A 26,281-nucleotide genomic window follows, 5' to 3' on the forward strand; every position below is an offset into this window, starting at 1 on the left:
TGGAACCAGAAAAAAGATATACATCGGACATAAAAATCACTTTATCAATTTATTTTAGAGAGAATACTTCTTCAAGTCTAGCTGTGGGTCATATCCTGCCCTGTAAGTATTTACAAGTAGATGTGATTTGTAGCACTGCCTCTTGAGACATGACTTTGTACTGTTTGATAAAAACGTCCTTCCAAGGTCGTCCACTACAGAACACACGAAGTCGTCTCTTGACGTGAAATATTTTGTGAAGCAATGAAAATATTTTCACGTGGTCAATATGAACCTTATGTGTGGTGCATGAAATCTTCACTGGAAGCAGTTCTAGTTTAGAAATTAATTTAAACAATAAATAAATCCAAGTCATATTTCATCTTCGTTTCTGGTGTGTTTCGAATGCCTAAATAAACCAACCTTTTATAAGCTTTAAAAAACAATGTTTTAGTTTTCGTGTTTTTTTTTCAATTGTTTTAAATAATGCGATGAATTTACATTTTATTAGGGTACGATATCATGCATCAACCAAGTCAGCTAGGAAGACCACCCGATCCCTTTAGTCGCCTCTAAGGGGGCGGTCGGGTAGCCTGACGGTTAAAGCATTCGCTCGTAACGCCGAAGACCCGGGTTCGATTCCCGACATGGGTACAGTGTGTGAAGCCCAATTCTGTCCCCCGCCGTGATATTACTGGAATGTTGCTAAAAGCGGCGTAAAACCATACTTACTCACTCACTAGTCGCCTCTAACGGCAAGCATGGGTTCTAGCTCGGACCTTCACAGGTCTAATCTGTAAAAATTCGTGCTAAGTGTTCGTGTAATCATTTGAGGAGCCACATGGAGAGACAAGCGTCAGTCCAGCATAGTACATGCGTTTTTTACAGGCATTAAATGTAACTGTGTTTAGTTGGTTAGGCTAACATCAACATTTTTTGCAATTGTTTTTGAAACAAATGTTACGGGGTCAAGAAGTAGTGCTTGTGTTTATCTTGATCCAATTTTAGGGAGGCCGAAAGTAAACAAAATGTATATATTTTCCTCATAACGACCTTTGGTTGTATATTTCACGGTCTGGAAACCATGTGGACTATATAGTACTTTCCCCCGTGGGCAAAACCTGTCGTCAGTCATGCATGCGCGGACACATATTGTTGCTGTTGCTGAGACATCGCTATACATTCACCTGCTCTGGGGTTAGAGCGGACATATGCTATTCACACTGACAACAAGATGTACAATTACCATTCTCGATTGGCCAGTGTGTTATCATTCTGTTTTTCGCTAGTAAATGTTCAAAACAAAAACATATCTCTGTAAACCAGAGACCATATAATAGATTATATGGTCTCTGCCGTAAACTAAAAAATATCTCGATAGTGGTGTCTCTGAAAATTGAAATGTCTCATGACTGTCACACACACACACACACACACACACACACACATATTAGTATTGTGCATTAATTTGCATGTCAACAATTAATTAACACTACGAATTAGTTGCCTTATAAAAAACAAGTTTTATCATTACATGGAATACGTAAATTATTTTCTTATATATCAGCACCTGTGTTATTGCTTCGCATGACGGATACAGACATTATTTTTTTAACAGCACAAAAAAAAACCTGTTTAAATTGCGACATTTTGAGCATCGGTCAATGCTGCCTGTCCTGGTTGAAGCGTCGTGATTCCCCGCATCACGTGACCGGCCCATAATGCCTAGTAACATTTTGTGACGTCACGAGGTCTCTCCCCAACTCGTGGAGTCACACAGTGCCGGCTTGACTCAGCAGAAGAATGTCACTTTCACGTACAGCTACCCTCAGACTTCTGCTGCAGAACAAGGTAAATGAGGACAACACTATCAGAAACAGTTTAGCCTGTAAATTTGATGTCCATTGCACATATGTTGGCCACACGCGGCGTGTGAAGTGTTGATTCAGCCGCGAGCTCGATATTGAGCTTCACCTGTAGGCTATAGTGACGACGACAGACCTCACATTTTACTTTGATTGGTTCGGAAATCACTCATGTCACGTTCATTGATTCATCTTGAACATCACACATATGTTTGTGCAATATTTCAATGTATGTTGGCGTATTTAGCGTCCGTAAACCTCCCAAAACTAGGTGAAAGATAATGTTTGTCAAGGTCAAATTCTCATCAGCTGTCAAATGATCAATGGGACCCATTTCACACACACGCTAGATAATAAGTAGGTAACGAAGGACACGGTGACATACATTCTGATAAATATAGTTCAGTATTGCAGGGGGTAACTACATTGTGACACATAAATTCCAACCCTAATTCAAGATGGACAAACTCAGCCTATATCAATATTACCTACTTACAGGCCCTCCTATCTATTGAAAAGAAGCATTATCGGAATTAATGTAAGCAATATCATGCGATATGAATGCAGTAACTATCGTCGTAACATCGATTCTCATTGGAATCACCTCACAGTCGCTATTGGAACTGACAGCATCGGCTAACGAGCACATTCCGTCATATCATGTCCGTTGTCGCATTTCGCAAACTCCTACAACACTTTCTGTCGCCACTTCACACAAAACATGGCTGACAGTATCAATGTAATTTGATGGGTGTCAAATGGAAAGTTCATCTGTCCTACTTTACCCATAATTTCATTTACTGTTTACGTCCTGAGACCTAGATCTAGTCTTTGCCCAATAATTATTGATACATCAGGGCAAATAGAAGCTAATGTTAGTCAGTAACAACAGTAAGGTATTTGTCTGTGGCTGAGGGGTGCTTCAACAATATTGTATAATTTGTATGTATTTTATTAACATATATACAATTACCATTAACTATACCATTACCAAGTCCCGATATGTGTGTTTTGTCTACCATACAGCTATCAAGATTGCTGGGATCTGGTGGGCAGATGGTCGAGATGTCAGACATCTTCAGCGTGTTCGGGGACCATACCTGACTACTGCCCATTTTTGAGATAACTGATACAAGAAAACATGCCTCCTGCTTTTGATAACAAATTCTGATGCATATGAATACTAGTTGCTCAATGCCATGTATTTTATGTTTTATAGTGAAGACATTGAGTCAGCTGTACCAAAAGAAATTACTTCGCTTCTCGCTTATTTGTCTATCACAGCCATTTCTCGCACACTGTTTTTGCCGGAAAGGGTGTTGTCAGTTAACTACGATCGGCTTTTGACGGTTGCATCAGGGCTTATTCCGCTGCCTTTGATCGAGTTTCCCATCGTGGCTGTGCACATATTCCGCTAACAACCGCTGTCAAATGCGATAGTGTTTCTTCTGTTCGCAATATAAATGCATTCGGTTCCAGTATATGCAATATCAGACTGTTTTCTCAGAATGATTATCTTACTCGTACTGAGAAGATCAGGCATGTTCAAATGGTGTAGGGTACCATGAAAGTTACATAAAAATTCAGTCCATGCAGCCCTCTAGGTAGCGACCATTTTGTTGGCCAAATGTGACTTATATCTGTGATTGGCGACCTACATTTTTCTACTGTTCAGCGCTTGGCTACCAAAATGTAAACATAACTAGCGACACTATCTGTTTAAGATATTATATTGGCTCCTAAAAAACTTTTGGCTCCTTAGTTTAACCTGTAATATATAAGGGGCATCAGGAAAAGCTTAGAAATTTACTCGCCCCAGGATATCCAGCGTTAGAAATTGGCACTAGTCCTGTAGTCCTTGCCAAACTGCCCAATAGTTAAGTTATCCTAAGGACTAGTAGAATTTTGCCATTTTTTAGGGTTTTGCTATATGTTATCATTATAAGGACTAGTGGACTAAAAATGTTAGTTTCTACCCCTGATATCTATAACATCAGACACACCAACTCAGGCCTTTGCGCTAAGTTGCTTCCCTGTCGTGTTATGCTATTTGGTCCTGTTTGGCAACACGTGTTTCACGTGATTGAACAACTTATCACTGCTTGTGGTGTCTATCTCGTCATGCATGTATTTTGTTATCCACAAGGTGATCATGGTAATTTGCCTGTTCAGCTATGCCTGTTCAGCCAATAGTTGCATTATTAATTCTGCCCATCATAACACATCCTTTGAGGGGGGTGTGTGTGTGTAAGGGGAGGCAATCCCTTATTGGTGAAAACAATTACTAGGTGGTACTTGAAGCCATTATTAAGCATGTACAGTGTTTGAATTTAAAATGAAAGTCAAGGAGTCCTTGTCAGAACATCACAACCCTACCAGTTATTTAGGGATCACAGGATTCAAATACCATCAGATAATGACTTTTCATTTACTGTCGCTGCCCCCTGGCAAGACTTGGCAGGGCATGTTAGTATTTCATATTGTAATAATTAGGTTTTACAAAATGTTAGCATGGTTAGAATACATGTGCATAAACATAATTGAACAATGACCTTGCGGTGTTTTTGTTTCAGAGCCTTGTTCTGCCAGCTGTTGTGGGTGCACGCAATGCCACAACTACAACAGTGAGTATGGTTGTGTTTCATTCAACATGTTCAATGATTCATAAGCTTCAATATGTATATTTTTAATGCCAACTACAAAAAAACAACCTGTTTTGTTATACTTGGTTACTAAGTTCACATTGAATGGGGGCGACAGGGTAGCCTAGTGGTTAAAGCCTTTTGCTCTTCATGTCCCTACATAGGTGCAGTGTGTGAAGCCCCCGCATTGATATAGCTGGAAATTTTGCTAAAAGCGGCGTAAAACCATACTCACCCACACTGAATAGTTATGCTAGACCTATGTACGGATGTCACTATTGTCATTGATCTATGAACACTTCAATTTCTGATTTACTGTCGATAAAGCATTGATTATTGATCGATTGATGTCAGTATTGTTGATCACAAATTAAGAGTAAATTCCCAACACAAGTAATTAGGGATATCAACTTCTTGATTCATATTACTAAAGTACTCACGGAAATGAAAAAAACCTGTTTTTTCGACCTCAGATCTTAAATTAATGCAGTTAATATACAAAATATGTAAATATTCAAACAACTTAATTAGTACTAATTGGGCCGTGGCACAAATACAACGTATCAAATGTTTTTATGCCTTTTTACACGTAAAAGCGTGTAAAAATGTGAATAAAACAGACTATTGTGAAACAGGGCATAACCAGGTGTAAGTAGATCAAGGTGACCAATGACACCTTGACGACAGGTGAGAACAGGTGCATAATGCCTATAGTCTGTTTCTGCTATGTCAATTTGGACTTAGTTTTATTTTTGAATGTTGAAAGTGCCAACAAATTACCTCCTGTAAACATGGTAAAGTACATTGTGTATTGTTCACTGAGATCAAACTAGCAAATCCAGACTAGTACTTTTCGAGTTGTTTTGTTATTTCGTATTTACAGCTACGTAACACTTTGTGTCGATTTTTAAATTCAGAAAAACAGTTTTTTTTCATTTGTGTGAGTACTTTAATAACTTTTTGTACAGGTCACTTTTGAATGCATTAAATCATATTTGCTAGTACTACAGCCCAAGCCTTCCTTTATCAAGACAATATGGCATTTATCTGATAAAACACTGCAGGGAGAATAAACCACTTGGGGCTGCACCCCTCATGTCTCTATTGCTTGTAGCAGCTAACATTTAGACCTCTCCATTGGATCAAGTGCTCAGTGACTGTGTCATTGTGCCATAATGGTATGGATGGCTGCCCATGCATTCAGCCAGTGATGTGCCTTGTCACTCTTTGTATAAATGCCAATGTGATATAGCTGGCCTGTTGCTGATGGTGGTAGCAGTATATTATTACCTAATAACTAATCACATCTCACGGCTTACTGCATTTTTAGTTACATGCTTTTTTTAGATGACATTGGTAACACTTTTTCCGTATTCGACGTAATAAGCGCCCAGGGTGCTCTCAAAACTAGAAATAGGGGGCTCTTATTATCCCCCGCCACGAAGTGGAAGGGGGATATAGGAATGGGTGCCGACCTTCCGTCCGTCCGTCACATTCGTCCGTCCGCCACGAAGTGGAAGGGGGATATAGGAATGGGTGCCGTCCGTCACATTTCGTTTCCAGAGCAGATCTTGAAAACCATGCCATATTTCTTCACCAAACTTGGCACATAGATAGGTCTAGTGGTGAACTGGTGCCTTTTCATAGTTTGGGATTTAATTTTTTTTTATTTTTCGAGGTTTCCATGGCAACGACTTTGATTTAGACTGAAAATGGCGGTAGTCCTCGTTTCCGGAGCAGATCTTGAAAACCGTACCATATTTCTTCACCAAACTTGGCACATAAATACATCTAGTGGTGAACTGGTGCCTTTTGATAGTTTGGGATTTTAAAAAAAAATATTTTTCGAGTTTCCATGGCAACGACTTTGATTTAGACTGAAAATGGCCGTAGTCCTCGTTTCCGGAGCAGATCTTGAAAACTGTACTATATTTCTTCACCAAACTTGGCACATAGATAGATCTAGTGGTGAACTGGTGCCTTTTGATAGTTTGGGATATCTAAAAAATATATTTTTGGAGTTTCCATGGCAACGACTTTGATTTAGACTGAAAATGGCCGTAGTCCTCGTTACCGGATCAGATCTTGAAAACCGTACCATATTTATTCACCAAACTTGGCACATAATGCCATCTCACAGTATTGAATACATTACCTTTCTTGTTGGTAAGTTCTGCATTGCTTGAGTGTATGTTCCTCCAAAAGTGTCTTGGACACAGTTGTTGCATTCACTGACTAACTTCATGCAGAAACACAACCCATTACAAATACAACAGTGTAACTGATCTTAAACCTACTCAACTGTATAAACACTATATATTCTTGTCAACCATACTCTGTACTTCACTTGCTTGATGACGGTGTCAGAACCTTCACCGAAACCATCGCTCCTAATTGTAATAAAGAAGTTGTTCGTCCATATGTCTCATCCTTACTCATCATGCTCATTACAAATTCAGTTACATATTCTATCATAAACTGCAGATGGAAAAACAACACCAGTAATAACTTTTTTTACTGCTGCAATTAGGCCATTTACATTGCACACAACCCGACATGTCATATTGGCGGTGGATGTGAGTATTTCATGCTTGTTAGAATATAATTTTGGTGAAAGAGTTGAAAGATAGTAAATTTCGTGGTTTATGCTGACAGCCTGAAATGTTTATATACGGCAGATATATTTTTTTCCAGAATTTAATTGCCCGTAATTAAGGGTGCATATAACACACGAGTGCGTATTATACACAAATGAATAAGTCTTGTGTATATTGATCAATCGGAAGGTAGCCAATTGGGATTGTTCACTAGCCAATACATTGAGGAACAAAGTATGTGGTGAAAAGGGAAAATGTACATACCACATATTTCAAACGTTTTCTTGTATTGAAAAATATGCCTCAAATAGGCAGTTCTTGGAAAAACTGATGCTGGGATATGTTTGTACATAGCCAGGTAAGAGTAGTTAATTTCTGGATAAAAACTAGATAAAGTATTAACTTAAAATGGAAGAATGCAGATATCCTCTTCAATGTCATAAATTGTTAAAGCAGTTGGATGATAATGGCAAACATGAGTTAACTGGGCACAGGGTGTTGGTAATGTTCAAGTGTTTATGGGAATATTTAAGTGAGTGAAAGATGTATTTGACAAAACTGGTATGAAACTGTTTAATTTTCACATTATCTTAGCAATTATAGTAAATTTAAGGTCACATCTTCAAACTGAAATTCAGGAGAATTTGAAGATGAATGTCAAATCTTGTTTAAGTGTAACCAGTATTCCAATTTCAGATCTACATATCTTTCTTTCTTGAATAATGATTATAAATCTGAAGTGTTGATGGTTAATGTTATCCATGGTATGGCTACATACACAAAAAGGATTTTTAATATCAGATTCAGAAAATGTAATTTCTGTTTTTCCATGTGACAGTATATTATGATTAAATATTAGTTGTGCTTTCGGCCTTGTGTAATTGGAATTTTATCATTATATGACAGGCATTGTATGTTTATCTGGTTAGTAGTTATGGTTACCGTATTTGACGTAATAAGCCCTGGGGCTCTCTCAAAATTAGAAATAGGGTGCGCTAATTGTAGTATAATTTTGGTAAAAAAGAAAACAGAATTGAAAAATCGTTAATTTTGTTGTTTGGCGAACTCAGAAAACAAACCGCTCTCAGTATTTTACTCCTTCAGATATATGTCACTTACAAATTATGCAACCTACCTATTAACATGCAGAGCTCCAGATAAGCTTTTGGTGTTGTGGGTATTTTACCCATGGATTTTAAAATCATTGGGTATCAGTAATTCTATCTGCGTATTGAAATATCTGTTACCCACTAGTTTTTACACATGTGGGTATTTAAGTTAAATATTTAAAAACACTATTCATCTAGTCCCTGCAAACTGGTGTCGTGTGGGTTCGAGAGCTTTATAGGACTCAAAAATACCACGATACTTCCACAAGAAAGTGTGATGGCAAATGATCATGATGTAACTGTCATCGTGGAGTTTGGCAAGGTTGACGGAATGCCCGTTTATAATTTCAAAATAAGTTGCTGATTTGCTAATCGAATACGCAGGGTTACTTCACAATATTTTGATGATACGCACAAGTTTTATTTTTGAGCGTATCTGTAATGTTCGTTGCGTATTTGATACGCTTGGATTATATTTTACTGCATATTTCTGCATTTCTGATGCGTATTTCACGCAGATACGCACTTTATCTGGAGCTCTGGCTATGTATTTGTGATAACTTAGCTCCACATTACCGATGAGTAGAAATGAGAGAAGGATGATGTATTTAATGTTCATAACCACTTCTTTTTCAGCAACCTTTTTTTGGTAAAATCAGCTTGAATATTTTTTTCTCAAAACATGTTAATTGTTGTTATTGTGTCGGCTATGGTGCTTGTCATGGCAAGTCACCAGTTTAACAATCGAGATATCCAGCTAGTGAATAAAAATACTACAACCACCTACCCAAGATAAGTTTATAAATACAAATATCCAAAAACGCACATCTAGTTTTTAATTAATCACCATTTTCAGAAGTACCATAACAGCACTGCCAAAGGCTAATTTTCATATCATGTGAGCGGACTTTTCTCTCTTTAAACAAGCACTGACATCGGAACAGACTGACTCTTTACATATTGTTTTGAGTAATTATTTGTTATTAAAACAATGACTGTGAGGTGCACGACTATGTATTTATGCAATGTGACCGTATTGCTACCTCTCCGTATGGCTTCGATGACAGCATGTGATGTATACAAATGAAAACTACTCAAATAGTTCTTGGAGTTTTGAGATAATTTCTCACTGAAAGTTAGCCATGACAAATCTTGACATATAGACTCGTAAAAAAAATAAAACAGAAGATTATAAGATCATTGTTGCATTGATAAATATGAGTTGACAGTGTCTCGGTATGTGGTAAAACGGGTTCTATGGAACGGGGTGAACGGAAGTCGGAAGTATCGTTGGGACACAATTTTGCCGAAATTATTATGTAAACATTCTTGAATGAAATCATGAATAAAATTAATAAAATAGATCACAAACATAAGTCCAGATGTACAATTAACACTTAAACAGTGTAAGAAAGGGGTTAACTTGCGTAATTCAATGCGGATTTGTTGATATTCTATTTCCAATGACGGATCATGAAAGTCATACGACCGCCTGAAATGATACTAAAGAAAAAGTCTGTGCATATTATACAGGAGAGATATATTTATCCAGAATTTATTTGCCCGTAATTAATGATGCGCATAACCATAATAACACACGAGTGCGTTTTATACTCGAATAAGTCAGTTTTGTGTACCCTGATGAATATGAAGGGGCGCTTATTGGGATTGTTCACTTGCATATTTATTAGCAAATATCGCCATTAGAGCAGGGCGCTTATGACGTCGAATACGAGATTATAATTTAATGGCTTGCAGTTGTGAAGAATGACTTACTAGGACTGCGTGGCATACTTGTATAGTGTTACAGGGTTTGAATATATTTTCAGATCACTATTTACAGGCTGAACACATATATATGTGAACTGCAGTGTTGCATAAATGTTAGTGGTGGGACGTTACACCGATGCATTGGTGGATAACGATTTTTTTATTTCTCGATACAAGTATCTATCACAGTCACACACTAAGTAAAAAAATATTGATTCTGACCTTAAATGTTTGATTTAATAGGAAACACTAATCAGAAGTGCAAGTTATTAGTGAAAATATAAATATTTTCATTTGTTGTGCCATACTTCACACTGCAAACTGTAAATCATCAGTGTGCCAGGTATTTGGCCATCCTGTCTATGAAAAAGATGGCTTACGCACCACAGGTAAGAGCACATGCAAGTATCATGATACATATCGGATCGTGAGTAAGGTATCGTGATAGGTGTCAGATTACACAGTTGGTGTATCGTCCCAGCCCTAATAAATGTGCATCGAGGACTTAGAAATGTATAGAATGGACCCCCAAAAATACCATATTTCTGACGACAAATATAAGGGCTTTAATTATTAAAGTAATTGTTAATTCTAATAGTACAGTACACTACACCATTAAATTAATTTAAAGGACCCTTGAATTTATTTATTTGGGGTTATCTGGACCCCTTTTTGTTGGCCAAGACAATTCCCTGATAATGCATAAAAAGGCACTACCGTATTCGACGTAATAAGCGCCCCGCTCTAATAAGCGCCCACGGCGATATTTGCTAATATATTGGCTAGTGAACAATCCCAATTAGCCCCCCTTCCGATTTATCAATGAAGACAAGACTTATTTATTCGTGTATAATACGCACTCCTGTGTTATATGCACCTTTAAGTATGGGCATTTATATTCTGGAAAAATGGATATGTCGTATATACACAGTTCAGACTATCAGCACAAACCACGAAATTTATCTTTCAACTCTGTTTTTTCCACCAAAGTAATGTTCTAATAAGAGCCCCCAAGTAATGTTCTAATAAGAGCCCCCTATTTCTAATTTTGAGAGCGCCCTGGGCGCTTATTACGTCGAATACGGTATGTCTTATTTTAATTAGACATGTATGGCACCTTGAACTTTATACAATATGTTTCACACTTGAGGAAGAACAAGAAGAGATGACGATGAGAAGTCATCTGAAACAGCATTAACTTAAAATTGTTTAAATAAAGTTTTCTCATTGATGTAAATGTACCAAAAAGACTGGACCCAAGGTAGTATAATCATATTGAATACCCTGAGAAAACTGTCCACACTCCAAGTGCTTATGCTCAGTGGCTCAAAGAATTATCTGGAGCCCTTGTGAAATATTCAGCAAGTAGTCTCAACATGCTCAATGTGTTTCTGACATTCTCTGACATTCTCTCCCTCCCTTACCCTTGCTATGCATGAGATTCGATGCTGACAAAGATTTACCTTTGTGACTTAGTATTTAGAGATGGTGTTTGGCCATACATTTTGCCGACTAGAGTATAGAATGATCAGACTCTTGATGTGATTATTCACACATGATACTTAAGTTGAATGATTTACCATCTTATATTTAGCCAACTCTACAAACAGATGGTCTATGTTTATTATGGTGATTTTGACACACATAATGTTCAAGTTTATAATTTTTTTAATATGCAGTCTGTATTTCAGCCCTTTGTCTTCAACATGTGTGTAAAATACTGTTAAATTTCCCAAATTCAAATTCAAAATTTCCCAGTTAATGTTTTCCGAATGATTTAGCTTTTCAAAGGTGACTTGTATATATGATATATGATGATATAGAAAAAAGTGGTTTGCCAGTAAGAATTACCTTTTTCTTTTGCATTAATGCAGTATTTGAAAAACCTGTATTTGATATAAAATAACTTTTCAAACCACCAATTTTGTAGATGATGATGATGATGATGATGATGATGATGCATTTTGCCTGATTCACTTGCCATGGACTTGTTTGGAAATTTAGTTTGAAAATAGTTGAATAGATAAAATTCTGAACTTTAGCCATTAGTCTGAAGCCCAAGTCAAGTGAAATTTCCCCTGGTTTTAACTAAACTTTAGTAAACATGGAAAGAACTGCTTATTATTAGGGCTGGGACTGTACAGCAATTGTGCGATCTGATATGTATCAATGATACCTTGGCCATGATCCAATACGTATCACGAAACTTGCATGTGCTCTTATCTGTGGTCCTTAAGCCATATTTTTCAAAGGCAGGATTGTCAAATACCTGGCACACTGACTATTTACAGTTGGCAGTGTCAAGTATGGTGCAATGGATGAAAATATGTACTTTTTCCCTTCTAAATTTCACTACTTATTAGTGCTTGGTGTAACAGTCATTAACAGTCATTAAAGTACACATTTGAGGTATGAATCAGTATTTTTTACTTTTTGTGTGACTGTGATCGCTACTTGTATCGTGATGTAAAATATCGCGATCCACCGATAGTTTTCGGCTCAGGCCAAACATTTGTCAAGAAGCTTTACATTTGGGTATTTCTACATTGAAAGTGATCATTGAGCATATGTCTTGATTTTAATGAGGCTCCACCGCATTGTCTGACACCTTCATTTTCCTCACAGTATAGAATGCAGGGATGATTTGTCACTGTGAGGAGGCTTTGAGTGAGTGAGTGAGTATGGTTTTACGCCGCTTTTAGCAATATCCCAGCGGGGGACACCAGAAATGGGCTTCACACATTGTACCCATGTCAGGAATTGAACCCGGGTCTTCGGCGTGACGAGTGAACGCTTTAACCACTAGGCAACCCGAGGCTTTGAACTAGATGTACTGATTGCAGCACTTGACAGGATGACACACATGGATAACAAGGGTTAACTGACACACATGAGGTTGTTAATCGGTTGTTAACCAATGTTTCTGTGCTTTCTCTTTTTTGATTCCATCCATCACTCATTAGCATACATTACTGGAAGTACTTCCGCTTCCTGTATGAACCAGACTATCAACCAGACTGAGCCAGGATATTAACGAAACCAAATAGTTAGCAGGGATAATAAGGGTTAACTTGGTTAAGTCCTCTATCATTATGTCAGGTTATTGAAAACAACATAGGGCAGGGATAGAAATTAGCACTAGGGTTTAACTTGTTTAAGATACCCTTTTCTAAATTCAAATCAAATTACAGAAAAAGATGGCCTGTCGGTCACACTTGGGAAGGCCATGATGACCTTAGCCTCTTGGCCTTACTGTTGTTCTCAAGGAAGTTGTCCTTATTTACTTGCCTTGCTTTGAAAACCCCCCTTTATTTTTAAGGGTGACCCTGCTTTTTGTCATGTGAGGCCCCAACATATGCCCAAAGGGCAGATGGTAACAGGAATAGATACTGCAATATGCCCTCATTCACTGTTAATGCTAATCATTTGAGTGTACATTTATTTGTTTGACAGTATTTAAGTATGTTTAATATGTCTGCATTTCCATTTCAGAATTTAAGAGATTTCCTTGCTAATGAAATTCCACAAAAACAAAAGGAAGTTGTGGAATTTCGGAAAAAGTATGGAGAAACCAAAGTGGGAGAGGTCAACGTGAACATGGTCAGTGTGACAACAATGAAGCTGTTTACTTTTAATAATTATTAATGAATTAATTTAGTGAATGATGGCCCGTGAAGATCCGGGGTTGAATAGGTCTTCAGCAACCCATGCTTGCCGTAAAAGGCGACTATGCTTGTCGTAAGAGACAACTAACGGGATCGGGTGGTCAGGCTTGCTGACTTGGTTGTTGCATGTCATCGTATCCCAATTGCGTGGATCGATGCTCATGATATCAATCACTTGATTGTCTGGTCCAGACTCGATAACTTACAGACCGCCTTCATATAGCTGGAATATTGCTGAGTGCGGCGTAAAACAACAAACAAACAAACAAAATCATATGCATGATGACATTGTCTGGCATGTTTATTTCCCGTGGCAATTTGGTGTGAGACTTGGTCCCAACACTGTATAAATCGGGTTGTCAGACTCGGTGACTTGGTTGATTTGCAAGGTTTTCATTTCATCGTACCCCGATGGCGTGGATCATTGTTCACAATATCTATCACTGGATAGTCTGGTCCTGACTCGATTATTGACAGGCTGCTATCATCATGATCGTAACAGCTGGAATACGCTGAGTGAAGGATCGGTTAAAAAACCAACAAATCTGCTATGGTTCCTGTTGTCATACTCCTTTCAAACAGGTACAGTTATGAGAGTTTTAAGATGTAGAACTGTAAGGGTATGCGGTATTACCGGTACACCAGTATATTGTGGTGGGAGCAGTGTGAGGTTAAAGTATGGCAATATATTGCAATACAAAATCCAGGTCAATACACAGCCGATAGAACTGGATCGGTAAAGTTTGTCTCCATCAAAAAAACATGAGATCTGGAATTGCCTTGTTACTCAGATATCCCACATGGTTATTTATATGCATGCTCAATGCTAATCACATGGAGGACAAAAAATTGTAATGTATGTGTATTTACATTAATGTATTACCAACTGCATTGTAAAAGCCATATGGCATGTCTATTGTATATTAGGAAATTGTCATTTGATGTTTCTCATCGTCAGCACCCGATTCCCAGGTTTAATTTGATAATCAAATAGTTTGTTAGTGTAACAGCCTGGTGGTTGAAAAGCATGAGGCATTAGTTTTAGTTGACACCCTGTGATATATCTGAAATACTGCATCAAGCTGACACACGAAACAGCGATAGAAACTAACTGTTTTAGTCTACTAGTCCTTATAATGATAACATATTGAAAACCCCTTAAGAAAGGCAAATTTTTACTAGTCCTTAGGATACCTGAACTATTAAGCAACTTGGCAAGGACTATAGGACTAGTGCCAGTTTCTAAAACTGTGAAATAACTGAAATACTCCCACATCAAGCCAACACCATGATATAACTGAATACTCCCACATCAAGCAGACACCATGATATAACCCAAATACTCCCACATCAAGCAGAGACGCTGTCTTATAACTGAATTACTCCCACCTCAAGCTGACACACTGTGATATAACTCAAATACTCCCACATCAAGCAGAGATGCTGTCTTATAACTGAATTACTCCTACCTCAAGCTGACACACTGTGATATAACTCAAATACTCCCACATCAAGCAGAGACGCTGTCTTATAACTGAATTACTCCTACCTCAAGCTGACATACTGTGATATAACTGAAATACTCCCACATCAAGCAGAGACGCTGTCTTATAACTGAATTACTCCTACCTCAAGCTGACATACTGTGATATAACTGAAATACTCCCACATCAAGCAGAGACGCTGTCTTATAACTGAATTACTCCTACCTCAAGCTGACAGGCTGTGATATAACTGAAATACTCCCACATCAAGCAGAGACGCTGTCTTATAACTGAATTACTCCTACCTCAAGCTGACATGCTGTGATATAACTGAAATACTCCCACATCAAGCAGAGACGCTGTCTTATAACTGAATTACTCCTACCTCAAGCTGACATGCTGTGATATAACTGAAATACTCCCACATCAAGCAGAGACGCTGTCTTATAACTGAATTACTCCCACCTCAAGCTGACATACTGTGATATAACTGAAATACTCCCACATCAAGCAGAGACGCTGTCTTATAACTGAATTACTCCTACCTCAAGCTGACAGGGTGTGATATAACTGAAATACTCCCACATCAAGCAGAGACGCTGTCTTATAACTGAATTACTCCTACCTCAAGCTGACAGGGTGTGATATAACTGAAATACTCCCACATCAAGCAGAGACGCTGTCTTATAACTGAATTACTCCCACCTCAAGCTGACACGCTGTGATATAACTGAAATACTCCCACATCAAGCAGAGACGCTGTCTTATAACTGAATTACTCCTACCTCAAGCTGACATGCTGTGATATAACTGAAATACTCCCACATCAAGCAGAGACGCTGTCTTATAACTGAATTACTACTACCTCAAGCTGACACGCTGTGATATAACTGAAATACTCCCCCATCAAGGAGAGACGCTGTCTTATAACTGAATTACTCCTACCTCAAGCTGACATGCTGTGATATAACTGAAATACTCCCACATCAAGCAGAGACGCTGTCTTATAACTGAATTACTCCTACCTCAAGCTGACATGCTGTGATATAACTGAAATACTCCCACATCAAGCAGAGACGCTGTCTTATAACTGAATTACTCCCACCTCAAGCTGACAGGCTGTGATATAACTGAAATACTCCCACATCAAGCAGAGACGCTGCCTTATAACTGAATTACTCCTACCTCAAGCTGACACGCTGTGATATAAATGAAATACTCCCACATCAAGCAGAGACGCTGTCTTATAACTGAATTACTCCTACCTCAAGCTGACACGCTGTGATATAACTGAAATACTCCCACATCAAGCAGAGATGCTGTCTTATAACTGAATTACTCCCACCTCAAGCTGACACGCTGTGATATATAACTGAAATACTCCCACATCGAGCAGAGATGCTGTCTTATAACTGAATTACTACTACCTCAAGCTGACACACTGTGATATAACTCAAATACTCCCACATCAAGCAGAGATGCTGTCTTATAACTGAATTACTACTACCTCAAGCTGACACACTGTGATATAACTCAAATACTCCCACATCAAGCAGAGATGCTGTCTTATAACTGAATTACTACTACCTCAAGCTGACACACTGTGATATAACTGAATTACTCCCACCTCAAGTTGACATGCTGTAATACAACTCAAATACTCCCACTTCAAGCTGACACGCTGATAAACTGAAACAGTTTTCTAAGCCGTGTAAAACTCAACTCTGCTGAAAGTCTGCTGGGTCAATAGAAAGCCTTCATACAGTAACAATAACTAAGTGTACATGGAATGATTTAAGTTCACAAGAGGCGAATAAAAATAAATGAAATTAATTAGGAAGTCAACGTCATACAAAGTTTATGAATATTGATTTCAGATTATTTTTTCATTTTCTTCCAGATGTATGGTGGTATGAGAGGCATCAAAGGTCTTGTGACAGAAACCTCTGTCCTTGACCCTGATGAGGGCATCCGTTTCCGTGGCTACAGTATCCCTGAGTGCCAGAAGATCCTGCCCACAGCAGGAGGGAAGGGGGAGGAACCCCTGCCTGAAGGCTTGTTCTGGCTGCTGGTGACAGGGCAGGTGCCCACACAAGCTCAAGCTGACTCAATCACACAGGTGGGTGGGGCATAACATTAATTATCTGCGGATCCACAGAATTCCACCGATTTTGTTACGTCAAGGGTCATGTGATACATGCCATTACAATGTACACAAAAGCCTTATAAATAGGCCCCCAGACCCCTGGCTAACTGTCTGTTGTTTTTGACAAAATATATATTCTCATCCGTGAAATTGTATTATGCCTGCCACAAGGCTCACAAGATCGTACATTTCTGTGTGTTATGTTTGATATTTATGGTATGGAATCACATATTAGGCATTGCAATCTATATGCATGCATGCATGTCAGGTGTAGATTTTATCAACAAATTCATATGTAGCCAGCTGGGCTTGTTCAATTTAAAAGTTACTGGCCCTTCTCACAACTAAATCGACCAAAACTAAATGTTGCAGGCCATGACTGAGTTACTCAGGGGACCTGAAAATTTTAGAACTCCTCACCCCAACTCCTGCAGTCTGAGATTAAATCTTGGCTTGCATTTGCCTCAGTTCGTGGTGATTTTATGAGCAAATATAGATGTTGTTCTTGTATAGAACATTACGAAATGGCCGTCGGTTGTATCATTCTACTGAGATGATCTTTGAACCAACCATTCACACGTCCTCATCCCGCCCTTAATATTTTCTCATCAAAATTATGTGAGTCACGAGCAGTGTCTAATAAAAAAAAAATAAACATACACAGAGAAGGGGTGAAATTTTGACTAGCCAGACGGGCCATCTACTTTATTTCAGCAAGTCTTTCATAATTTACACTGGCCATGGGCCAATGGGCCAGGAGTTAAATCGACCCCTCTGTTTGTTGTGTAGGAGTGGAACAACCGTGCAGCGCTGCCAAACCACGTGATCACTATGTTGAACAACTTCCCCAGCAACCTCCACCCCATGTCCCAATTCTCGGCCGCCATCACCGCTCTCAACTCCGAGAGTAAGTTCGCCAAGGCATACGCAGAAGGTGTCAACAAGAAACTCTACTGGGAGGTAAGATAGTTCCTGTGTTGGTCGCTTCTCTCAAACATGGCAGTATCATCCACTTTTGTTTGTTTCTAATCATAAAATCATAATGATGTAAGCTGATTCCCATCTACAATACATACAAGAGAAGCAACAGTATTGATAATGTATGAATAAGATAATGCATTTACTTCAGGGTACATACAGGCATGAAAAAGCCTCGAATTTTAAGATCCCTCTTGAGATTTTTTTGTCAACCTTGAAATGCCTTGAAAATCACCAAAAGAGCTTGAAAAGCTTTGAATTTGTACAAAATGACATATACTTGTTAATCAAAGTATTAAAGCACACAAAAATATGTACCAAAGGTTTTTAAGTGAGATTTATCACAGTGATAGATAAGTGTAGCAAAGACCCTGAAGAATTCATGACTTTATTTCTTTTTTGGTTTGGTGAAAAATAAATCTTGTTGCAAAATGTGTGATGGTCATACTGCATATATATAGTATGCTGGATTTAATAAAATATTGACAGACTAAGGCCGACCCATACTTCGTTATACTTTGGCTGGACTAACGAGACTATGCATAGTCCAATCAAAATCGTGTTATTAAATCAACGTTCATGCAGATTTCGGTCAATTGCAGAGTTGCATGTGTTATGGCAACTTGGCGTCAACAGATATTTTCCAAATCTTTTAATCAAGGTGCTCACTTGATTTGATGCACTTTACAAAGTAAGGCCTGTTTATTACACTGTAGATCTTGGTTATTGGTCAGATCGTCTTGACTCGGCCGATCATTTTGTTCAAAGCAAATGCTCGTGATATGAGAGGTTGATGGTACCTCGGTGGATAAGGGGGCGGTCGGGTAGCCTCATGGTAAAAGCGTTCCCTCGTCACGCCGAAGACCTGGGTACAATTCCAGACATGGTTACAATGTGTGAAGCCCATTTCTGGTGTCCCCCGCCTGACGTGATATTTCTGGAATATTGCAATACTCACTCACTCACTCACTCACTCACTCACTCACTCACTCACTCACTCACTCACTCACTCACTCACTCACTCACTCACTCACTCACTCACTGTCATCGTATCCCAATTGCGTGGATCAATGCTCATGATGTCAATCACCAGATTGTCTGGTCCAGACTCGATTATTTACAGACTGCCATCATATAGCTTGAAAAATGATGTGTCCGGTGTTAAACAAGAATCAATCAAATAGTTTGAATATTGCTAAGTGTGTCGTTAAACAAGAAACAAACAAACCAGATCAAGATATCTTCAGGCAGCTGTGATATGTATGGAGTATGTATGACCATACTGAATGCTATTTGAAAACATTCTTTCACTGTTCATTTTGATATTTTTGTTTTTGTTGTTGACAGTATACATACGAAGATTCCATGGACATGATCGCCAAGCTACCGACCGTTGCAGCCATTATCTACAACAACCTGTACCGTGATGGTGCCACCCCTGCAGCCATTGACAACAACAAAGACTGGACAGCAAACTTTGTCAAAATGATTGGCTTTGAAGATCCAGCATTTGTGGAGCTCATGAGACTATACTTCACCATCCACAGGTCAGTCTGCAGTCACACTTTGAGGATTCCTGAACTACATTATACTTTCCAAGTGCCCATTGAGATTCTGGGGCCTCAGGAACCCATGTTTGTCATAAGAGGCGTCTAAGTGGGTCAGGTGTTCAGTCTCAGCAACTTGGTTGATGCACTGTATCCCATTTGCCTGGATGGATGCTCACGATGTCAATCACTGATATGTCTGGCCCAGAATCAATTATTTACACACTGCCATATTTCTGGAATTTTGCCGATAGCAGTGTCAAAAATTGCGTGTGCTTTGTGCCAGGATATCTCTAAAAGCCCAATTGAATACATAGTATTTGCGTTAAATATTAACCCCAGAGATTGAGTCCGGAGATAACATCTGAATAATGCTGTAAAGAAACACTGAGTGAAAGGAGACAAAACACAACCAGATGACATTATTAAACAGCTTCTTTCATGCTAAGAATCATTGTCAGTATTGCTAGTACTGGTAATACAGTTTGCTCGTGAACAAGTTTCCCCAAAATACAAGGGTCAATGAGCATACAAAGCAAATACAATAGCTAGAATTTGGCTGACTGAGCATAAAACATAGCGTAAATTGAGTGTAAATAAAATTAATTATTTGTCTCGTCTTCTTGCATGGCATGCATGTAGTACTGTTTGTTCAGTGTTTCTTGTGTTTTCAATGAGGAATCGTATCTTTCCTTCAGTGACCACGAGGGAGGTAATGTCAGCGCCCACACAACGCATCTTGTAGGCAGTGCTCTGTCGGATCCCTACCTCAGTTTTGCTGCAGGAATTAATGGCCTTGCCGGGCCCCTCCATGGCCTTGCTAATCAGGTAAAGACTGCAGATGTTGCTTTCCCATGAAGATCCGGGTTAGAATTGGTCTTAAGGAACCCATGCCTGCCATGAAAGGCAGCTAACAGGATCGGGTGGTCAGGCTCGCTGACTTGGTAGATGCATGTCATCGTATCCCAATTGTGTGGATCGATGCTCATGATGCAAATTTTTAGACCTATACTCATATCAATCACTGGATTGTCTGGTCCAGAATCGATTATTTACAGACTGACGTCATATAGCTGGAATATTGCTGAGTGCGGCATTAAACTACAGACAAACAGAGTTTGCTGTGCAGGGCGTGTGAGTGATGAGGTTTTGTACTGCTTGTCAAGCAATTCAAGATTATGGAGTGGTATTGTATTGTATATTGGTGTTTGCAGGAGGTGCTGGGCTGGGTGACCAGTTATTGTATTGTATGTGGTGTTTGCAGGAGGTGCTTGGCTGGGTGATCAGTTATTGTATTATATGTGGTGTTTGCAGGAGGTGCTTGGCTGGTCGACCAGTTATTGTATTGTATGTGGTGTTTGCAGGAGGTGCTTGGCTGGTCGACCAGTTAGTGTATTGTATGTGGTGTTTGCAGGAGGTGCTTGGTTGGGTGACCAATTATTGTATTGTATGTGGTGTTTGCAGGAGGTGCTTGGTTGGGTGACCAATTATTATATTGTATATGGTGTTTGCAGGAGGTGCTTGGTTGGGTGACCAATTATTGTATTGTGTGTGGTGTTTGCAGGAGGTGCTTGGTTGGTTGACCAATTATTGTATTGTGTGTGGTGTTTGCAGGAGGTGCTTGGTTGGGTGACCAATTATTGTATTATATGTGGTGTTTGCAGGAGGTTCTTGGTCGGGTGACCAATTATTGTATTGTATGTGGTGTTTGCAGGAGGTGCTTGGTTGGGTGACCAATTATTGTATTGTATGTGGTGTTTGCAGGAGGTGCTTAGTTGGGTGACCAATTATTGTATTATATGTGGTGTTTGCAGGAGGTTCTTGGTTGGGTGACCAATTATTGTATTGTATGTGGTGTTTGCAGGAGGTGCTTGGTTGGGTGACCAATTATTGTATTGTATGTGGTGTTTGCAGGAGGTGCTAGGTTGGGTGACCAATTATTGTATTGTATGTGGTGTTTGCAGGAGGTGCTTGGCTGGGTGACCAATTATTGTATTGTATGTGGTGTTTGCAGGAGGTGCTTGGTTGGGTGACCAATTATTGTATTGTATGTGGTGTTTGCAGGAGGTGCTTGGTTGGGTGACCAATTATTGTATTGTATGTTGTGTTTGCAGGAGGTGCTTGGTTGGGTGACCAATTATTGTATTGAATGTGGTGTTTGCAGGAGATGCTTGGTTGGGTGACCAATTATTGTATTGTATGTGGTGTTTGCAGGAGGTACTTGGTTGGGTGACCAATTATTGTATTGTATGTGGTGTTTGCAGGAGGTGCTTGGCTGGGTGACCAATAATTGTATTGTATGTGGTGTTTGCAGGAGGTTCTTGGCTGGGTGACCAATTATTGTATTGTATGTGGTGTTTGCAGGAGGTGCTTGGCTGGGTGACCAAGCTACAGGAGGAGCTTGGAGGAGAAGTGTCAGATGACCAGCTCCGCAACTTTATCTGGAACACGCTGAAGTCAGGACAGGTTGGTGATTCTAATGAAACTAAAAGCAGTCAGCATAACCCCTGGGCCTGGATCTTGGTGCTAAGATGATGGTAACTCCCATACTTTAACATAGGCTTACAAAAGTCGTAGTGCTAAGATGATCGCAACTCCCATACTTTAACATAGGCTTACAAAAGTCGTAGTGCTAAGATGATGGTAACTCCCATACTTTAACATAGGCTTACAAAAGTCGTCGTGCTAAGATGATGGTAACTCCCATACTTTAACATAGGCTTACAAAAGTCGTAGTGCTAAGATGATCGCAACTCCCATACTTTAACATAGGCTTACAAAAGTCGTAGTGCTAAGATGATGGTAACTCCCATACTTTAACATAGGCTTACAAAAGTCGTAGTGCTAAGATGATGGCAACTCCCATACTTTAACATAGGCTTACAATAGTCGTAGTGCTAAGATGATGGTAACTCCCATACTTTAACATAGGCTTACAAAAGTCATAGTGCTAAGATGATGGTAACTCCTATACTTTAACATAGGCTTACAAAAGTCGTAGTGCTAAGATGATCGCAACTCCCATACTTTAACATAGGCTTACAAAAGTCGTAGTGCTAAGATGATGGTAACTCCCATACTTTAACATAGGCTTACAAAAGTCATAGCACTTAGATCTCTTTGTAGAACGGAGCCCAGTTCCTCATACACTGTATATACAAAGTATATCAGTCCATTAACATATTGCGTCCTTGCAAATTGCTAGATGGTTGTGATAGAGATTGTACATGGGTGAGTTATGATTCAGTTGATGATAGGCACATTATGAATAAGTCTGTCTTGTCATCGCTTGATGTAGGCTTCAAGCAAGACACACATATTGAAAAGTATTGACCTTTCTTTTCACTATTGACAAAAATTGTGATCCGTCAGATAAACAGGAAAACTAATTATAGACACGTTCCGACTCCTCCTACCTAAAGGTGGCGGTGGGTTAGCCTAGTGGTTAAAGCGTTCGCTCATCATGCTGAAGACCCGGGTTCGATTCCCGACATGGGTACGATTTGTGAAGCCCATTTCTGGTGTCCCCCGCCGTGATATTGCTGGAATATTGCTAAAAGCAGTGTAAAACCATACTTACTCACGCACACACTCACTCACTCCTACTTTTAGAGTCACTCTCAATTACCATATTTTCCCCTATAGAGATTCCGGGTTAGGATAGGTCCCCAGCTACCTATGCGGGTCATACTAGGCAACCAATGTATCAGGTGGTCTGGTACTTGGTTTATTGTTGGTCATCCTACCCCGACATTTTTATGTGTCCATGATCAAAAGAGACAACACCTATACTAAGCTGCATGTAGAGATGGGGATTTCGTTACTGCTGCTACCTGCCACAGTGCTGTGCTAATGTAGACCTTCCCTTCTAGGTGGTACCTGGCTATGGCCATGCTGTGTTGAGGAAGACGGACCCCCGCTACACCTGTCAGAGAGAGTTTGCCCTCAAGCACTTGCCTAATGACCCCCTCTTCAAACTGGTGTCTCAGATCTACAAGGTTGTCCCTGACATTCTCATAGAACAAGGCAAGGCCAAGAACCCCTGGCCGAACGTGGACGCCCACAGCGGTGTTCTTCTACAGGTGAGAGCAGTTAGTCAGTGTTACGGTGTACCACCAACTCAGATGTAAGGAACTTGGCAAGGAGTATTGTCATATCAGGAAATTATCATAATTGGACTCTCGAGTGAACCAATGCTCCAAGTTGCGAGTGCATCTGTTGCATCTGCGAGTGAAATTTGGGAAATGCAACAAAACATTATTAAATACTTGTCTCTTGGCGAGTGTGGAAAAACATACACAGACCCAGCATTTGCAATAAAGTCGTTTTGTCTACCGCAGAAAAAAATTACACTAGTCCTTATAATGATAACATATAGCAAGACCCTTAAAAATTGCATTCCCTCGTCACGCTGAAGACCCGGGTTCGATTCCCCACATGGATACAATGTGTGAAGCCCAATTTGGAGTCCCCGGTATAATATTGCTGGAATATTGCTATAGGCTGCGTAAAACCATACTTACTCATTAAAAATGGCAAATTTCTACTGGTCCTTATGATACTTTAACTATTGCCATATCTATCGCTGATTGAGTTGTGTATCGTCACACCGAAGGCCGGAGATCGATTCCCCACATGGGAACAATGTGTGAAGCCCATTTCTGGCGTTCCCCCACTTTGATATTGCTGGAATATTGCTAAAAGCAGCATAAAACCATACTTATTACAAATGGTAAATTTCTACTGGTCCTTATGATACCCTAACTATTGCCAATTCTATCGCTGATTGAGTTGTGTATTTTCCTCTTCAGTACTACAAGCTGACGCAGATGAACTACTACACAGTACTGTTCGGAGTATCACGAGCGCTAGGATGCATGGCGTCACTCATCTGGGATCGGGCGCTGGGGCTTCCCATAGAGAGACCAAAGTCCTTTGACACACCAGGCCTGAAGAAATTAGTTGGAGCCAAGTGATTGATTTGGTTACTATAGGAATTTTAAAAAAGCCACGTTTTATAGGGAACCCAGAGTATCTTTTGTACATCTTTGATTTCTTCATTTGTTTGAATCGTTTTTCGAAAATAAAGTAAAAGAAAATATGTTAGTACATTGGTTTGGTTTGTTTGACACAACAAGGCAGGAGTACAACAATAGGATGAGTTCAATTTCACATGACATTTTGCAAAGCATACTTATTAGACCTTAGGCATTCATGGTAGATTTTTGTATATATGCTTTACTGTACTGACATTTTACTCTGGTAGGAAATTTGAGAATCAGAGAGAAATGTTAGCAAGAAATAGCACATGCTTCATACATCGGTGGATATTTTTGAACAAGCAAAACCAATGGTGCAAAGTTTCAGTCATCACATTGATTATGGTTGTTATGCAGATACATTTGTATATATTGTTTAACAGTTACCATGGTAACAGTTTTCGTCGTACCATTTCAGTGATGGGCACTTTCTTCAGTCATTGGGAAATGTCTGATTGAATGACAGAACTTTCATAAAAATGGAGATCAACTCGCAATTTATTAAACCTACTTTACCGTCAATGTCACATTTTTGACAATCCCTTGAAATAAACTTATGATGTCTCACTCAACACCAATGTCTGCCTTTGTTTATACAGAGAAATCTGTAAGAATATTTTGTGGATAGCCATCTTGAAAATTGTATTAATGATAATAGAATTTCTGCCCAATGTTCCACATGGAGTTGTCTCCCTTTAAAACTTGTTTTGTTTGTTGCTTTTGTGTGAGAGAGTGATTGTTAGAGGTGATTATTCTGTTTTTCTTCAGTGGGATGTATGTTCAAGTACAATCAAAACTGAGGAACCCAGGCATCGTATGTGCTATGTGTTGATGACTGAGAGTTTGCACAAGAGATCCTTGTACTAAGGACCTTATGTAGCATTGGTGCTGATCTGTACGGATATTCTACAGTTAAACACTGTCGACCCTGGTTGGTTATTCAAATTAAGACACCTTTGAGATAGTTGCATTTTACCTACAATGTCTGTGCGTGGAATTGTATTAATAAAATTATGTTGTACATATTATCTGTCATTATGAACATAACAATCAAATGTTATTCGATTTAATTGTACCTCATGAACAAATTTATTTTAGTGTTTCCATTGTATTTCTACCCATACATATCAGCTGGGAAGGTTGTTGACGAAGCTTTATGCCACTATTGTGCCAGTTTATAGTATCCGTAGCTCTGATATTATTTAGGCCACTATGGTGATAGGATCTATTTAAACATGTTATTTTGTGTCTGTCCTGTTGTCAATAATACACAAGAACATTATGCTTACTGTAGTGGAGTACCTATAAAGGGTGTCTTGATTTGAAGGATCTTGTTTGGGTGACCGGTTGTCAGTAATTCATGTATCTGGAACCTGTAATTGTTTTCAGTGAGATTCATTTTGATGATCACTGGACAATTACATGTGTCATTTAAAGAATTAAAACAAAGTTAAGTGTTA

General features: G+C 39.2%; 1 protein-coding gene across 1 annotated transcript; it reads left to right on the forward strand.

The window, feature by feature from the left end:
- The first annotated feature begins 1,717 nt into the window (after nucleotides 1-1,717).
- Nucleotides 1,718-26,281, forward strand: LOC124135043 (citrate synthase, mitochondrial-like). Its single transcript, XM_046500195.2, has 10 exons — nucleotides 1,718-1,830; nucleotides 4,418-4,468; nucleotides 13,455-13,562; nucleotides 17,012-17,230; nucleotides 18,047-18,217; nucleotides 19,583-19,782; nucleotides 20,481-20,610; nucleotides 22,147-22,248; nucleotides 23,655-23,864; nucleotides 24,594-26,281. Exons 1-10 carry the CDS (start codon nucleotides 1,783-1,785, stop codon nucleotides 24,756-24,758), a joined length of 1,404 nt encoding a protein of 467 aa, XP_046356151.1. The 5' UTR covers nucleotides 1,718-1,782; the 3' UTR covers nucleotides 24,759-26,281.

The sequence above is a fragment of the Haliotis rufescens genome, unplaced genomic scaffold (assembly GCF_023055435.1).
Source record: "Haliotis rufescens isolate VD_foot unplaced genomic scaffold, xgHalRufe1.0.p SCAF_10, whole genome shotgun sequence".
NCBI classification, from domain to species: Eukaryota; Metazoa; Mollusca; class Gastropoda; order Lepetellida; family Haliotidae; genus Haliotis; species Haliotis rufescens.

Coding starts and splice junctions, on each gene's coding strand:
- LOC124135043 (XM_046500195.2), top strand. CDS start 1,783: ATGTCACTTTCACGTACAGCTACCCTCAGACTTCTGCTGCAGAACAAG. Junction 17,231..18,046: donor AAGCTGACTCAATCACACAG/GTGGGTGGGGCA, acceptor TTTGTTGTGTAG/GAGTGGAACAACCGTGCAGC. Junction 19,783..20,480: donor CTATACTTCACCATCCACAG/GTCAGTCTGCAG, acceptor TCTTTCCTTCAG/TGACCACGAGGGAGGTAATG.